The sequence below is a fragment of the Anomaloglossus baeobatrachus genome, chromosome 2, assembly GCF_048569485.1.
Source record: "Anomaloglossus baeobatrachus isolate aAnoBae1 chromosome 2, aAnoBae1.hap1, whole genome shotgun sequence".
Classification (NCBI taxonomy): domain Eukaryota; kingdom Metazoa; phylum Chordata; class Amphibia; order Anura; family Aromobatidae; genus Anomaloglossus; species Anomaloglossus baeobatrachus.
The window spans coordinates 743,418,237-743,436,726 of record NC_134354.1 but is presented as its reverse complement, the minus strand read 5'-3'; the positions used below and the strand labels follow the sequence as shown (position 1 = coordinate 743,436,726).

The 18,490-nt window shown below is 45.9% G+C and overlaps 1 protein-coding gene across 1 annotated transcript in view; it reads left to right on the top strand.

Annotated features, from left to right (window-relative positions):
- ALKBH8 (alkB homolog 8, tRNA methyltransferase) overlaps positions 1-18,490 on the top strand; it is a 98,761-nt gene that overhangs the window by 40,751 nt on the left and 39,520 nt on the right. The window contains exons 5-7 of the mRNA XM_075337430.1: positions 351-446; positions 2,247-2,351; positions 11,455-11,525. Coding sequence (XP_075193545.1) covers positions 351-446; positions 2,247-2,351; positions 11,455-11,525 — 272 coding nt within the window. The remainder of the gene's footprint in view (positions 1-350; positions 447-2,246; positions 2,352-11,454; positions 11,526-18,490) is intronic.

Sequence of the window (18,490 nt, the reverse complement as noted above, 5' to 3'; positions counted from 1 at the left end):
GGGGTGCAGTTTTTAACATGGGGTCAGAAAAGTGTTAATCCATTTTGTCGCAAATCTACTCTACCTAGCTTTTAGTGAAAACTGGCATATAAAACGCCCTAATGCCCTTTTTGATCATTTTTCTATTAGTGTAAAGATATCACAACGTAGAATACAAAGCACCAAAATAAACTCTACCTTGATACTGTGTAACGTAGGAGTGCTGGGAGATTTTAGCTCTGAAGCATTCAAGATCGTGAAGGCAACTCTTGGCTATAATACGGACAAGAGTCTGCAATTCTGCATCAATAGAAAATTCAATCCCTTTGTAGAACGCTTCAGCTCCAGCTTTGTCTTAAATCTATTTGCAGATCAGAAGTCACTGAAACACCGGCGGGTGAAGCATTATGGATACGAGTTCCGATATGATAACAACAATGTGGATAAGGACCAACCTCTGCCTGAGGGTGAGTTATAAAATCTGCCATTTATCGATGTAGGTTCAAAATACTATGCTGGTTAATGTTTAATTCTGATCTTTTTTTTTTCACAGCTCCAAATTGTTTGCATATTCTAATTAACCATTAATAATATTCTGGCTACCTACAGACACCACTAGAGGGAGCTCACTGCAGACTGTTCTCATTGAGTTCAAACTATAAACCATGTTCAGTGAGCTCCCTCTTGTGCTGGCTAAAATTAAATGCAGGAAATTAGCAAACTTTCTCAATTCTTTGCACATAGTGGATTTTTATATCCCTACTAGGGCATCTGATCAGGGTTTGCATCAATAGACAATCTTTTTGTCTACTACTTGGACAACCCTTTCTTAAATTCTGTATTCTCTAGTGAGATATAAAAATTCCCCATGCTCCTCTCCGGCACTTGCACCATTCGCTGGTCTCGGTCCGGCGCCTCCTCTCTTCCTTCCATCGCCGTCCTTCTTCCCTGCTCCGTGTGGACGACTTGTCCTATGTTATCCACACAGAGGCTGCCATTGAGCACTCCCGCTACTTTCACTCTAATTGGAGACGTCCAGCAGATTGGAGTGCAGCACTCAGCTATCTCTGGCGGTCTCATTAAGTCTGAATAGAGCGGTCGTCCGCATGATCGACCGCTACTCTGTGCACACGGGAAGCCCCAGTGTTCAGAGTCAGTGGGGGGCCCAGCAGCCGGACCCCCAGTGTACTGGAAGTTATCCCCACCTGTAGGAGATAACTTCCACACTTGATAATACCCCTGGGATGATTTAGACATTGTATAATGAAACCTGGTATGGCCATCTGATCTTTTCTTCCTCTTCAGCTGTCTTCTTCTCTTTAGCTGTCAGTGAATGGAAATAAATGTAAAAAAAAAAAAAAAAAAAGTTTCTGAGAAATTGAGAGTAAGACAGAATAGAAATTATATTAGAAAGCTGCATATATGTTGATTATTCAATTATTACATGTAAGACTGGAGAACGCATTTAATATTTAAAGGGGTTGTGTGGGTATATAAGGCCTCTTTCACACTGCGCTCCTCTCCCTGTTCAGTGGTCCCATGGGGGTTCCTGTCCAAATCCCCCCCCACAAAACAGATTTTGGATGTATGCGCCGAAAGGGCCATTGACTAAAATGATGCAGACGGAGTCATCGTGTGCTCTGTTGTGGACCATTTTCGGGCGTGTACACTTTCTTGAGGCGGGCACATAGACAAAGTGGACTGCAAATGGGTGTCCGCCTCCAGACAGTGTATATGCCCGAAAATGGTGCACGACAGAGCACATCGTGACTCCGTCTGCTCCATTATAGACAATGGCCCTGTCGGCGCATGCGTCCGAAACCCGTTTTGCTGGGAGGTTTGGATGGAAGCTCCGACGGGACCAGTGAACAAAGGACAGAACACAGTGTGAAACTGGCCTAACACTGATGAACTCTCAACAGGATAGGTCATCAATATCAAATTGATTGGGGTCCGACACCTGGCACCCCCACTAATACGCTATTATTAGCTCCGGTGTATGCAGTGTGGTGGTCACTGCCGAGCTCATCTCCAAGGTGTTCTGCAGCAGCCGCTACATAATGATAGGAGCTGAGCTGTACCGACTCCATTCACACCCTTCCACCACAGGACATAGTAATCAGCTGATTTATGGGGGTACTGGGTGTCGTACCCCTACGGATCTGATTCTGGTGACTTAACCTGAGGATAGGTCATCAATATTATATGCCCGGACCACCTCTTTAAGCTAAATGTTTTTTTTTCTTTTATAATATTTTTTTGCACAGGTCTGCCAGTGTCCTGCAAGACCCTCCTGGACAGATGTCTGCATCAGGGGCTTATAAAGAATATGCCGGACCAATTAACAATAAACCAATATGATCCCGGGCAAGGTAAGACCACCAGACAGGCCTCCATCACTGGTGGGTTCATCCCCTGCAAAAAAAAAATCATGAAATATAGATACAGATTTCAATGCTTTTAAGACAATGGGGCGGCCTTATAAAAAAACGTCTAAAAGTAAATCCTTCTTTGTTACCCATAGCAACCAATCACAGAGTAGCTTTCATTTTTCCAGAGCTGTTTCTGAAATAAAAGCTTAGCTGTGATTGGTTGCTATGGGCAACAAAGCCAGTTTTCCCTTCTAGACACTTTTAATAAAGGCGGCCCTGTGTGTTACATGCTGCTCAGTATTCACATGGAATTAATACCAGATAGGGATATTCTACAGACTATCATTGCTAGAAAATGCAATAAAATCCTTGTTTCTATTGTATGTGAATGGGATGTGGACAAACCAGCAGTCAAATTACAACATTTACCGCCTTGGGTCAGCCAGCATCTATATGGGCTAGAGAATCCTGTAGGATCAAAGCAGGAGAATACTTGTGTGTACAAAGGGTTAATGTGCATACTTATGCTTTATTTGGTTAACACTAGAAGTCCCAGAGAGGAGTCATTGAACATTTCTACCATTGGAACCCTATGGATCTCGAAATTCTGTGACTTCTAGTGTTTAAAGGGATTGTCCACCTTTGAGAGCAATTATTTTTTGTTACCTAATTGCATGTATGTGTGTATACAAATCATTTTTGTAAGTGGGTTACATTAAAAAATCTGCACCATTTGCCTTTTATAGACTCTGCTTTTCACTGCATTGACGACTGGAGAATGGGTTAACTGAAAGCCTGTCAGTGAGCCCACTGTGATGGTTAAACAGGAGAGTTTCTAACTTTTTTGAGCTCCTTAAAGCTGTTTTATTACCACAGACCACATCAAAGTTGAATGAGCAGGGAAACAAAGAAGAGAAAAAAGTGTCATGTCAGCTCCCCACTCCTGTGCTAGAGATAAATATCCCAAAAAATATCACAGGGTAGACAGTCTGTGGTCTGTGTGTGATGCACGACGTAGGCACTGGTCTGGCTTCTAGGTCTAATAGCTCTAAATGGTCCAAAAGAGGTGTTCTCCAGCACTAAAGGAAAGTACTTAAAACTTGGCCTTAGCTGACGCATTTCAGGCAGGAAAAATATTAGTCACTAGAAGGTGGCCTGATTCTACGCATCGGGTATTCTAGAATTTACGTATTGTGTAGTTCATGTATGATTTTTGTTATATATATAGATGTTGTTGTGTGTAGTTACCAAGTGTTTGTGTAGGGCGCTGTACATGTTCTGGGTGTTGTCTGGGTGTGGCAGGGGGTGAGAGCGGTGTTGTATGTGTGTTGCGTTGTGTGTGTTGCGTGTGTTGCGTTGTTTGTGGAGCGCTGTGTGTCTGTAGCATTGTGTGTGTGTTGCGTGGTTTGTGTGTGTTTTGGGGGGAGGTATGTTTTGTGCAGTGTGTGTGTTGCGCGGTATGTGCGTATATTTATGTATGCCGCGGTGTTTGCGTGTTGGGTGTTGTGTGTGTGCAGCGTTGTCTGTGTGTGTGGGTGTCTGTGTAGGGCAGTGTTTGTGTTTCCCAGTGTGTGTGTGTTGTGCAGTGCGCGTGTGTGTGTGTGTTGGGGGGAGGTGTGCAACTCCCATCGTGCTCCATCCGCCATGCTGCGCACTCCCAAACGTGCTCCATCCGCCATGCTGCGCACTCCCAAACGTGCTGCATCCCCCATGCTGCGCACTCCCCATCGTGCTCCATCCGCCATGCTGCGCACCCCCCATCGTGCTCCATCTCCCATGCTGCGCACTCCCAAACGTGCTCCATCTCCCATGCTGCGCACTCCCCATCGTGCTCCATCCGCCATGCTGCGCACTCCCAAACGTGCTCCATCCGCTATGCTGCGCACTCCCAAACGTGCTCCATCCGCCATGCTGCGCACTCCGAAACGTGCTCCATCCGCCATGCTGCGCACTCCGAAACGTGCTCCATCCGCCATGCTGCGCACTCCCAAACGTGCTCCATCCGCCATGCTGCGCACTCCCAAACGTGCTCCATCCGCCATGCTGCGCACTCCCAAACGTGCTCCATCCGACATGCTGCGCACTCCCAAATGTGCTCCATCCGACATGCTGCGCACTCCCAAACGTGGTCCATCCGCCATGCTGCGCACTCCCAAACGTGCTCCATCCAACATGCTGCACACTCCCAAACGTGCTCCATCCGCCATGCTGCGCACTCCCAAACGTGCTCCATCCGCCATGCTGCGCACTCCCAAACGTGCTCCATCCGCCATGCTGCGCGCTCCCAAACGTGGTCCATCCGCGATGCTGCGCACTCCCAAACGTGCTCCATCCGCCATGCTGCGCACTCCCAAACGTGCTCCATCTCCCATGCTGCGCACTCCCCATCGTGCTCCATCCGCCATGCTGCGCACTCCCAAACGTGCTCCATCTCCCATGCTGCGCACTCCCCATCGTGCTCCATCCGCCATGCTGCGCACTCCCAAACGTGCTGCGCACTCCCAAACATGCTCCATCCGCAATGCTGCGCACTCCCAAACGTGCTCCATCCGCCATGCTGCGCACTCCGAAACGTGCTCCATCCGCCATGCTGCGCACTCCGAAACGTGCTCCATCCGCCATGCTGCGCACTCCGAAACGTGCTCCATCCGACATGCTGCGCACTCCCAAACGTGCTCCATCCGCCATGCTGCGCACTCCCAAACGTGCTCCATCCGCCATGCTGCGCACTCCCAAACGTGCTCCATCCGCCATGCTGCGCACTCCCAAACGTGCTCCATCCGCCATGCTGCGCACTCCCAAACGTGCTCCATCCGCCATGCTGCGCACTCCCAAACGTGCTCCATCCGCCATGCTGCGCACTCCCAAACGTGCTCCATCCGCCATGCTGCGCACTCCCAAACGTGCTCCATCCGCCATGCTGCGCACTCCCAAACGTGCTCCATCCGCCATGCTGCGCACTCCCAAACGTGCTCCATCCGCCATGCTGCGCACTCCCAAACGTGGTCCATCCGCGATGCTGCGCACTCCCAAACGTGCTCCATCCGCCATGCTGCGCACTCCCAAACGTGCTCCATCTCCCATGCTGCGCACTCCCCATCGTGCTCCATCCGCCATGCTGCGCACTCCCAAACGTGCTCCATCTCCCATGCTGCGCACTCCCCATCGTGCTCCATCCGCCATGCTGCGCACTCCCAAACGTGCTCCATCCGCCATGCTGCGCACTCCCAAACGTGCTCCATCCGCAATGCTGCGCACTCCCTAACGTGCTCCATCCGCCATGCTGCGCACTCCCAAACGTGCTCCATCCGCCATGCTGCGCACTCCGAAACGTGCTCCATCCGCCATGCTGCGCACTCCGAAACGTGCTCCATCCGCCATGCTGCGCACTCCCAAACGTGCTCCATCCGCCATGCTGCGCACTCCCAAACGTGCTCCATCCGACATGCTGCGCACTCCCAAACGTGGTCCATCCGCCATGCTGCGCACTCCCAAACGTGCTCCATCCGCCATGCTGCGCACTCCTAAACGTGCTCCATCCGCCATGCTGCGCACTCCCAAACGTGGTCCATCCGCCATGCTGCGCACTCCCAAACGTGCTCCATCCGCCATGCTGCGCACTCCCAAACGTGCTCCATCCGCCATGCTGCGCACTCCCCATCGTGCTCCATACCCCCATGCTGCGCACCCCCCATAGTGCTCCATCCCCCATGCTGGCCGCAGCATCAGCCTCTGTGCCCGCAGCATCAGCCTCTGTGCCCGCAGCATCAGCCTCTGTGCCCGCAGCATCAGCCTCTGTGCCCGCAGCATCAGCCTCTGTGCCCGCAGCATCAGCCTCTGTGCCCGCAGCATCAGCCTGTCTGCCCGCAGCATCAGCCTGTCTGCCCGCAGCATCAGCCTGTCTGCCCGCAGCATCAGCCTGTCTGCCCGCAGCATCAGCCTGTCTGCCCGCAGCATCAGCCTCTGTGCCCGCAGCATCAGCCTCTGTGCCCGCAGCATCAGCCTCTGTGCCCGCAGCATCAGCCTCTGTGCCCGCAGCATCAGCCTCTGTGCCCGCAGCATCAGCCTCTGTGCCCGCAGCATCAGCCTCTGTGCTCGCAGCATCAGCCTCTGTGCCCGCAGCATCAGCCTTTTCTGTCCCCAGCATCAGCCTCTCTCCTCCCATCCCAGCCTACCCCAGCCTCAGCCTCCCCCAACATCAGCCTCTCTTCTCCCAGCCTCCCCCCTCCCAGCCTTCCCCAGGATCAGCCTCTTTCCTCCCAGCCTCCTCCAGCACGCCGTGCTCCTCTGCCGACACTCACAGATCCGATCGTATACACTCACACACACACACACACCCACCCGATCGCATACACTCACACCCACCCGATCGCATACACTCACACCCACCCGATCGCATACACTCACGCACACAGACATTGACTATATTACACATACGCGCTCATACTCACAACATCCGGAGATACCACATGCTTCTGGCCATGTCATCCTCCGGCAGGTCCTGAAAGCTCACAGCACAGTATCGCCGCCGAGAAGCAAGCGATATCCCAGGATGTTGTGAGTGTGTGGATGTGATGTGTGTGTGAGGTGTGTGTGAGAGTGAGTGTGATCTGATGTGTGTGTGTGTACTCACCTGGGGCTCCGTGTCAGTTGGGGGAATGCGTGCGGGGGACGGGGCCAGAGCGAGCGTGCATTGCGTGAGGGGGGCGGGGCCTGCAGAGAGCCGGGGCGAGAGGCCAATCCGTGTGGGGGGGCGGGGCCATGGCGAGCCCAGCGGCCAATCAGCTTTGTGTCACCGTAAGGACACAATTTTGGAGCATGACAGACAGACAGACAGAATAAGGCAATTATATATATAGATAGCTGACATCTTGGTATGGGGTACTTCCCTAAATAATTAATATTGTGGGTGGGATTGGAAAGACAAATGGATCCAGCCATGTAATCACATGTTCCATAATTGTAATATATGCCGTATTTTTCAGGCTATAAGGCTAGTTTCACACCTGCGTTGAACGGGATCCGTAGCATTGCATTGTGTGACGCATGCAACGGATGCGTTGCATATAGTGGCACAACGCATGCTACAGATCGTACAAAATAACGCAGTCCGTTGTAGTTTTTTTTCCTTGACTTTACACATCTGAGCATGCGCAGTGGTGTAAAGTCAGGTGCGTTAACGGAATCCGTCAAATGACGCATTCTAACGGAATCCGCCACCATAGGCGTCCATTATAAAATCAACGGACGCCTAACGGATTCCTGCAGATTGCGTTTTTTTGACACTGCGCCAAGCGCAGAAAAACGTTACGTGCTGCGTTCCATCCGCCCGACGCAGCGTCAAAATAACGACGCTGCGTCGTCCAGCGGATGCAACGCAGACACTTGCGTTACAGTGCGTCGTCCATACAAGTCTATGGAGAATAGCGCAGTGCGTTAACGGACTGCGCTATTCTCCATAGTGACGGACTGCGCTGAACGCAAGTGTGAAACTAGCCTAAGATTCATCGGCCTGTTGGAGACCCCCAGGTTTAGACAAAAGAGAAGAAAAAAGTATTTCATAGTAATTAAACTTCCACAGTGCTAATAATTAGGAATAGCATGAAGTAAGGACGTACCCCACACCAAGCTGTCAGCTATGATTAAAGGGAACCAACCAGCAGGATTTTCATATATAAAGTAAAGCCAGTGCTATACTGCCACTAGGAGGCTGAATGTAAGCAGAGCTTTTGTTCTGAGATTGGATGTTTTATCTCTGAAATATGTGCAAGTAAAGTTCCAGCAATGCACTGCTATTTGATTGACAGGTACAACAAGAAGGGAATATGTGGGTTGGGTCTTGCTATCTATTCCCACCCAGGAATTTTGTCGGATTTTCCTAAGATGTTGGACACCCGATGTCTATCTGATGGCTTTCAAATTGAACCACAAGGTTCACCAACTCGTGCCCAGATCTCTCCATCCCCTAGCAATTGATTCTGATTCTTTGGTAATTTCCTGGTCCTAGTTCTCCCTTCCAGATCTATTTCCTCCTCTACTGCTGATCCCAAGGTGGTCAAGAAGATCAAGGAGGAAAGAGTACCCAACAATACTCATGGCCCTGGAATGGACCAGATCTAGGTACGCAGAACTAGTCAATCTCCTCACTGACTCTCCATGGAGACTCAGACCACCCGAATTCTCAGCTGCTCAATTTAACAGCATGGCTGTTGAAGCCGCAATTTTTGAGATCCTCTGGTCTCCCTGATCCAGTCGTCCAGATCATGATAAAGGCGAAGAAGCCTTTCTCTCTCATATACCATCGCACCTTGAAGGCTTTTTTCCGCTGGTGCGAAACCAACCAGACTGCTCCCATAGTTTTTTACTTACCTTCCATGCTGTTCTTCCTGCAGTCAGATCTTGATTCTTGCCTGTCCCTTAGCTCTCTCAAGGCTCATGTCTTGGCATTTTTAATTCTCTTCCAGAGAAATCTTGCGTCTCATCCCCAGGGGGGTTGCGTATTCTGTGCCACCTTACCAACCTTTCGTAGAATCTTAAAACCTCAAACTCATTCTGGATGTCCTTCAGAGGTCAACATTTGAACCACTGAGAAGTTTCTATATCCTTCCTCTCCTGGAAGCCATCACCTTGATTAGAAGAGTGTCTCAATTTGCAGCCCTCTGCTGGCCTCCCTCAATCGGGTGTTCCATCAGGACAAGGTGGTTTTGTGTCCGATTCCATCTTTTCTCGCTAAGGTGGTTTCATTGTTTCACCTTAACAAGGACATTGTGTTCCCTTCGCTCTGCCCGCCTCCTTCTTACCCTTCAGAACGGTTTCTCCATAAGCTGGACCTCGTAAGAGCACTGTGCTTCTACATAACCATGACTGGATTGTCTTTGTGATTCAGGATGGTCATCGCAGAGATCTTCCTTCATCTGGATCCACCATTGGCCGCTGGATTCAGTCTGCCATCTTGGAAGCTTACAGATAAAGAACAGAGCACGCCCGCTCATGGTCACAGCTCAGTCCACTCACACAGTGGCGGCCTCCTGGGCCATCCATCACTAGGCCTCTGTCTTGCTGTTACGTAAGGCTGCTACCTGGTCTTCCATTCATACCTTCACAAAATTCTACAGGGTTCTCACATACATCTTGTCAGATGCAAACCTTGGTAGAAGAGTTCCAGCAGGTCTCGGTGGCCCGAGCTCAGACTTGACAGTACTTTCTTGTGCCCACCTTTGGAACTACTTTAGGATGTCCCATGGTCTCCTGTACCACAGCATCCGCCTGAGTAATAAGTTATGAGTTGTGCTGTTTAATGATGTTACTTCAATATCTTCTTACCTTATTGTTGCTTCTCCTACTGCTTTCTGACTAACTGATTATCTTCATGCCAGTTGGTGGGTATATACTATTGGGTAGGAGATAACATTTTTTGCATAGTGTCAGCCATGGTTTCCTGTGTTCCTCAATGAAGGCTTCACGTAAGGGATTTTATTTTTTTATGGCTAAAAGATAGGAAACAAAGAGTAGTCATAAATGGAACATTCTCTAAATGGGCCATAGTCAGCAGTGGGGTGCCGCAGGGATCTGTGCTAGGACCGATTCTTTTTACTCTCTTTATTAATGACCTTGTGGATGGGATTGATAGTACAGTGTCAGTCTTTGCTGATGACACCAAACTATGTAGGATATTAAAAACTGACCTTGATAGTATAATATTACAAAAATATCTGGATAAGATGTCAGAATGGGCAGATACTTGGCAAATGAGATTTAATGTTGATTAATGTAAAGTAATGCACCTAGGACGGAGTAATCCTATAGCTGTGTATACATTAAATGGAAGTAAACTCGGGACTACAGAACAGGAGAAGGACTTGGGTATTCTCATTACAAATAAGCTGAGCAGCAGCACTCAATGTCAGGCAGCAGCTGCAAAAGCAAACAAGATTCTAGGTTGTATAAAAAGAGAGATTAGATCCCGTGATCCCAACGTATTGTTACCCCTCTATAAATCACTTGTAAGGCCACATCTGGAATATGGGATCCAGTTTTGGGCTCCACATTTTAAAAAGGACATTCAGAAGTTAGAGTCAGTTCAAAGGCGGGCAACTAGACTACTACAAGGAATGGAGGCCTCCCATATGATGACAGGTTGAAAAAGTTAGATATGTTTAGCTTAGAAAAAAGACGTCTCAGAGGAGATCTCATTTATATGTATAAATACATGTGTGGTCAATATAAAGGACTGGCACATGACTTATTTCTTCCAAAGACAGTACTAAGGACCAGGGGGCACTCACTGCGAGTGGAAGAAAAGCGATTCCGACAGCTAAATAGGAAAGGGTTCTTTACAGTTAGAGCAGTCAGACTGTGGAATGCCGACCACAAGAGGTAGTAATGCCAGATACTATAACAGCTTTCAAAAAAAGGGCTGGATGATTTCCTCAGTACACACAACATTGTTGGTTATAAATGACTTGGTGACCAAATGTAGAACTGGTGGAGGAAGGTTGAACTAGATGGACCTAGGTCTTTTTTTCAACCTAAGTAACTATGTAACTATATGTAACTATGTACATGGAGGTAAACTATATGGTGGATACACTGTGTGTCTGTCTTTGACAAAATACCTTTGATGTGTTCCCTCCTGTAACAGAAAAGATTAACGAGTACATGTGACAGGCACAGGCGTAGACTGATAAAGGGACCAGCCTGCTTGTTTTACATCTATCTCTATCTGTCTTTGGTGCTATGAAGCAAGAGTTGTCCATCAAAGAAGAGGGGGTGAAGATAAAGTGGGAAAAAAGCAGGAGGTGTAGTTAAATATTTGAGCATGTCATAGTGTATTGATTGAGGGCCTTTACTTGGTTTGCACACTTTTGGTAAGGGTTTCTTTGTATCTGCCTATGCTCAAATGGGGAGGGGAGTAGCGTTGATGACATTGCATGCGCAGTACATGCTGGCCATACGTGTGTCCTGGTGGGACAACTATCAGTCTGGCATCATCAATGCCACTCACCTCCCGATACAGAACTCCTGTAACCATTTTACTTGTGTTGTTTGCTTGTCAGACCTTATTGTGCCATATAATCAAAGATCTATCCTCGCTATCTTCCAGGTATTCCACCACATATTGATACCCATTCTGCATTTGAAGATGAAATTACCTCTTTGAGTTTGGGATCAAAGGTAACAATTTACCATCATTTCTTTCGTATATTCAGAATCTGATTCTTTCTTTGCATAACCATTTTATGTGTCCAACCAATTTTCTGGTCCCCCACCTGAAACTCAAGTGTGGGATTCAGGGCTGTGGAGTCGGAGTCGGAGCTCATTTTGGTAGAGTCTGAGTCGATATAAAATGGACCGACTCCGTCTCCTAAAATATATAATAAATTGGGTACAGGAGTGCAATGCAGAATGTGCTGAATGTGTTTTCATAGGAATTTGGGAAAATTATGAAATGTCCTATAAATGGTTGTTCTATTCCTGATCTAAGGCTACATTCACACACAGCGTTTTTGCTGCGGTTTTTGAGGATACATTTTTCAGCTGCAAAAGCAGATCAGCTTTTTCAAAAACCGCATCACCTGAAAGGTTTTTGACCTCATAGATAATGTTTTCAATAGCAGATTAGAAAAACGCCACACAAACTGACTGCTCAGTCTTTGTGATGATCTGTTTTTGAGTCCAAAAACGGATCCTCACAAAACAATGTGTCTGAATGGTCATATCTTGAAACCCATTGACTTTGCTGCCACAGAAGAACAGCAAAATGATACTTTAGAATTAGATGATCTTGTTGAAGCTTCTTCAAAACACTTTCATATTCATCACATGCGCTGTGTTGTGCCTACGCTGCAGCTGGCAATAAGAGATAGTCTGCAAGAGGGACATGCTGGAAATCTGATTGGAAAAGTGAGGAAATTAGTTATTGCTGCCAGAACCCCTAAAATTGATTCCATCTTGAAGAGACGTGCTGGGAAAGGGGCAATTGTCGATCAAGCCACGCGGTGGGGCAGCACTTATTTAATGATTGAGTGATTGCTTGAACTAAAGCAGTTTCTTATAGATATGGCGAACCCTCAGGTAACCCTAAATGAAGGTGAATGGACACAGGTGGCTGAATTGAAGGAATTGCTTAATCCCCCATTTACCGTGACTAAAAATTTACAAGCTGAGGCTTTAACTCTTGGCATTTTCATAAGGGAGTGAAAGAACTTGCTCTTTTGCCTGTCCGAAAGAGAAGGTTTAATCGCTATTGGCATTTCTGCTTCAATGCAACGGAGAGAGACACAGCTGTTGGAAAATAAAATTCTGACAGCTGTTTATGTGGACCCAAGTCATCGTATACTGCTTGATGATCAACAGCTTACTAAAGGAAAAGAAGCTCTGAGTGAGGTAGCAGTTAGGATGAGTAGCCTACAGGATTGCCAGGCGCAAGAGGACTTGGGTCCTGACAGTGCTACTGCTGCCATATCTTCATCCTCATCAGATGAGGAGTTTAAGGCTATGTGCCCATGTGTGCACTCTGCACAGCGTACAAGGTCCACTTCAGAGCGCAGCTGAAAAGCTCCGTTCTGAAGCGCCTGGTGCCTGCAGAATTTGTGCGCTCTGAATGCTGCCTCTCCCTTTAGACAGCATGCAAAGCACACGAAAGAAGTGACATGTCACTTCTTAGAACGCAGCGCTTCGGGCAGCAGCCGAATCGCTGAGTTCTAATACGCCACGTGGGCACGTCTCATACACAATCTTTATAGATTGTGCTGGGGACGCAGGACGCATGCAGTTACGCTGCGGTGCAGATCGCAGCGTAACTGCATGAAAATACGCCACGTGGGCACAGAGCCTTACTTTGACAAGTATTTGGATGACATGGAGCAGGCAAAGCGTTGCCGCAAGGAAAAAGATTTCGCTCCGTCTCCTATAGCAGCAGATTGACCAGATTTCAGCAAATTTTTTCACTTGCTCTCAAAGAAATCGAAAAATTCAACCGTTCATCAAAACTGACTGTGCATGAGGCCATTCCTTTATACCCGGAAATTTAGAGATGTTGCCCATGGGGTTACGGCTTTGCCTCCAACCCAAGTTACTGTAGAGAGGTTGTTCTCTAGCCTTAAAATTATTAGGTCAGATTTGAGGTCATCTATGAAGGAGGACCTCATGGAGGCAATTCTATTTCTTACAACAAATTCATAGACTGCACAAATGGTATTTAGTGTGTTTTTGCGGAAAACAGTTTTTTGCCACTTACATAGTTTATTACATACACATATATATATAAAATGCAATCTATATTACATAGTGTATTACATATTTACAATTTATTACAGTTTTGTGTGTTCTAAAGTTGTATTCCAATAAATATATTTTATGTTCTATCTAAATATCTTGATTATTGTATCATAAAATTGATTAAATCTCTGATGCTCACTTTGCACTACAATACATTTTTCACTTTAATATAAGCAATATATATGTCGGAGTCATGGAGTCGAAGTTGGAGTCGGTGCAAGGGAAAGTCGCAGGTTTGGCTTACCGACTCCACAGCCCTGGTGGGATTATACTCCCCTCCCATACCTGTGCCGTTCCAGCGGTGTCTGGGTTCGCGATGCCGGTGCTCGCATAGTATTGTGATGTCATGCAAGCCTCTCATCCAGTCAGCGCCAGCTTCCTTCTACCCGCCTTTGGACCAACCGAGTTCATCAACCGGAAGAGAACGTTGAATTGTTCATGTGGTCTGAAGGTGGGGAGAGTCAGAAGCCGGCGCTGATTAGACTTTCATGGCGTCACAACCCTATATTAGCATCGGCACAGCGATCCGGAACACCAGTGAAATAGCACAGGCACGGGAGGTGAGTATAGGCTTTATTATTTTACCTAACGGAAAGCATGTGATATCTGAAGGAGTTGTTCTAGTACTGGATAATCCCTTTAAGGCAAAGGTCTCAGGCAACTAGAGTACTGGGTTTCTTTTGCAGAGGGTGGAAGGAAAACACGGCTTGTGTGCAAGAGATTTATTAGCAAGGAGATGGGGAACAAAGTTTTGCCTGGTATCCGGGCGATGTGAAGACTTTTGCATCCAGTTCGTTATTATTCTCAATTGGGTTGTCAGATATAATGCACGGATATTATGCAAGTTCAATTCGCCATGCAATTTTTTTTTTTTTTACTGAAAGATTTTCAATCCTCTTCTTCCACAAACGTTAAAGGTGAATAATTCTTCATTTGTCTTTGGGTCGTGAATATAAAGTTTTTGAAAATTTTTGGACCAAATCAAACATGGCAGTGACAAGACTTCCAATAGACTATAAAAAACCCCACCAGCGCTCCATACCCCAACATCACATATCCGCCGTAAATTTTTGTCATGTGTAACCAACAGGGTATAGTGTTTGGGTTTCCTTCCCTGATTCCATAATTGTGAACAGTTTTATTCAAACTTTTAACTTTTCTTTTCTTTTTTTTTTTTGTCAAATTTTGAACTCAATTTAAAGTTGAAATTAGTTTCCGCGCCCGATCACATCCATTGTTTGTTTCCGGGGTGTGAACGTGAAATTATGTTTTGTGTTTGTCGGCTAATTTAAATAATTGGGAAATAATACTCGGCTAAGATACACACAGCAAGCCGCAAAGATAAATGCCATTACTTCATTTTCTTCCATTTAATATTGCCAGACTAATTAACTTTCATCAGAATCACAAAATTACTTCTGCAAATGCTTCAAAGAGCAGAGAATTGTGTTCTTCTATTTCTTCTGGAGAATTCAAGCTCCTATACTATGTGCAGAAACCATAAATAGGATTGTCTAAAGATGGTCCTAACCTTGCAGCATGCCCCCATAGGGAATGAAAACTTCTGAACTTGACAATATTACATATAATATATAATATACAGTGCCTTGCAAAAGTAATTGGCCCCCTTGAATTTTTCAACCTTTTCCCACATTTCAGGCTTCAAACATAAAGATAAAAATTTTAATGTTATGGTGAAGAATCAACAACAAGTGGGACACAATTGTGAAGTTGAACGAAATTTATTGCTTATTTTAAATTAAAAAAATAACTAACTGGAAATTGGGGCGTGCAATATTATTCATCCCCTTTACTTTCAGTGCAGCAAACTCACTCCAGAAGTTCATTGAGGATTTCTGAATGATGCAATGTTGTCCTAAATGACTGATGAGGATAAATATAATCACCTGTGTGTAATCAAGTCTCCGTATAAATGCACCTGCTCTGTGATAGTCTCAGTGATCTGTTTAAAGCGTGAATCACGAGAGTCTTATGACCAGAAAGTCCCGTATCTGAGAACAGTTCAAACGCCATTTTGAGTCCGGTTTTTGGATATCTTCATATAATTGTTAAAGGGAACCTGTCATCAGAAATTTAGCTATAAAGCTAAAAGTTCCCCCCTCTGCAGCTCCTGGGCTGCATTCTAGGAAGCTTCCTATAGTTCTTGTAGCCGCTTTTATACCAAAATAAACACTTTGTAAACTTGTACCTTTTCTTATGCAAATTTCGTAAATCTTCCATGGGGGCGGGCTGCCTGGGGTCCGTTGCTGTCATCCTGCCGATTTACGCCGCCCCCAAATGCTGAATTTCAAAGCTCAGGACGCCGCCCCTGGGTGCCCGTGGTCCCGCGCATGCGCTGTTCCACTGTAGCGGTGCCGTGCACTGTGTGCACGTGTGACCGCTGGTGACGCTTTGCGCGGGCACGAGGTTATGGGCGGCGCTGTGAGTGTCATCAGCAAGTGCCGCCCATAACCTCGTGACCGCACTTTCCCCTATTACTCCAGCGTTATGCGCAAGCTGGCCAGATGACCAGACATCACCTGCTGCTGAGCAGGATGGGAAAGAGGTGACGTCCGGTCACCTGGCCAGCGAGCGCATCACCAGCGGTCAGACGTGCACACAGTGCACGGCACTGTTTATTTTGGTATAAAAGTGGCCACAAGAACTATAGGAAGCTTCCTAGAATGCAGCCCAGGAGCTGCAGAGGGGGGAACTTTTAGCTTTATAGCTAAATTTCTGATGACAGGTTCCCTTTAATACTCATAACAGTCCATAAAAATGTCCATAACACTGGGAACTTGAGATCTGATCATATTCATTTGAATTCACTACACAAGGAGCTTAAAAACGCACAATGATGTCAAGAAAAAAAAGACTGCGATCAGTCCTGAGACCAAAAAAATAGTCCGGATGCCAACCCTTTTTCTGTCTGCCAAAGCCTTATGTAATAGATCATGTCATAAGGGCTCATGCGCACGTACCTGCTGAATATTCTGCAGCGTTTTGACACATGTGCGCTTCAATTCGCTGCAGAAAGACTGCATAATGGATGCAGGTTTTTTTGTAGAAAAAAGCCGATTTCATGCGCTCGGGATGCTGCACCCACCATAGTCAGAGCGGGAGCTGCATCCAAAGCGCACAGAATAATTGACATGCTGCTTTTCTGAACGCACGGATTTGGGTCAAAATTTTAGCACCCAAATCGCTGCGTTCATAAAAGCAACATGCGCACGTGTTGCATTTTACATTACCAGCAAAACCTATGTGAATTCAGAAATCTCATGCACGAGATTATTTTTTTTTTATGTCCTGACTGAATCTGATATAGCAAAAAAAAAACCAAAAAACTCCGGCACTCTTGAGCAGTGAAATTGGATTTAGCTTTATTAGCAGGTAATTATCAGTAATTCAGTTTAATTCAGTTAACGTTTTGGGTCATGCCTTCTTCACGAACTGAAATTTACATACAAAGAAAAAATGGACAAAATCAGTACCTTGTACATAATTCAATAATCATCGAGACTTATATCCACATAAAATTATCAGAAAAAATGAATAAATAAATGAATTTACATCATATGAAATAAGGTATAAGTTTGAACCCAGTTATATCATTAATAAGGATAAAATAAAAGGAGGCCATACCCATTATATATATGTATCTATGCACTCGAAATACAGTTAAACAATCAATTGAAACCCACACACCTGTTTATGGGTACTTGGGACTGAATCTGAGACTTATAACATTTTTGAAATCTGAAGAATGTCAATTTTTTGCAGCATTTTTTCACCCATAGAAAGCAATGAGAGAGTGCAAAAAAACAATGCAAGCAGGTTTTAGGCCCTGTGCACACTGGGAAATGACTTTTTCTTAAGAAAAATCCGCACCCTCTGGCAGAATTCCGCACTTGTGGCCAAAACCGCGATAAAACCACACCAGCGGTTTGCCGCAGTATTGCCGTGGGTTGGTCCCTGCGTTTTTTTTTACCATTATCTATGGCAAAAACTGCAGGTACTTGCAGAAAAGAAGTGACATGCTGCTACTTTTTTGCTGCTGAAATTCTGCAGCAAGACCTTTAGGAAAAAAAGAACACAGTGTGCGCACAGCATTTTGGTTTTCCCATAGATTTTGCTGGGGAAGGACTGCAGATAGGTTATGAACAAAAACGCACCTTTTTTGCAGCAAAAATCGCGGCAAAAAACGCAGTGTGCGCACAGGGCCTTACTGTGTTTTTCCAGCATTTTTGATGAATAAAACTAGTATTATTAATCATGTACTGTAGACAAATCACACACGATCCGCACAAACAAAAAATTTAGCTAAAAAATGCATCAAAACACAGTGTGTTTAGTACCAAGAAAGAAAGATTTGGCTGCAGAAAAAAAGCGCTGCAAAAAACTGTTGCGTGTGAACACAGCCTAAAGGAGGCAGAATGTGAGCAGCTGCTCATCTGTTCAGATCAGAACCCATCGGCCCCATGACTGTTGGTTATCTGCAGCTGGTATCTTGATTACTGATATTTTTGGTTTGCAGACAAGGTTACTTTGATGCAAAATTGAGTGATGGGGCAAATGAATGGAAACTGCATGGTGACAATTTTACATTGGGTATAACTACTTTTCGGAAAAAAAAAAAAATGTAGAAATGCAGGTGTTTTCTGATTTTTCCATTTTTATTTGTGTACAGTATGTGGAATTTTTTCTGTCCTTCAACCATAGTTAAAGGGAATCTATCTCCAAGTTTTTGACACCTAATCTGAGACCAGCATAATGTAGGGGCAGAGATCCTGATTCCAGTGATGTGTCACTTACTGGGCTGCTTAGTGTAGTTTTGATAAAATCACTGATTAATCAGC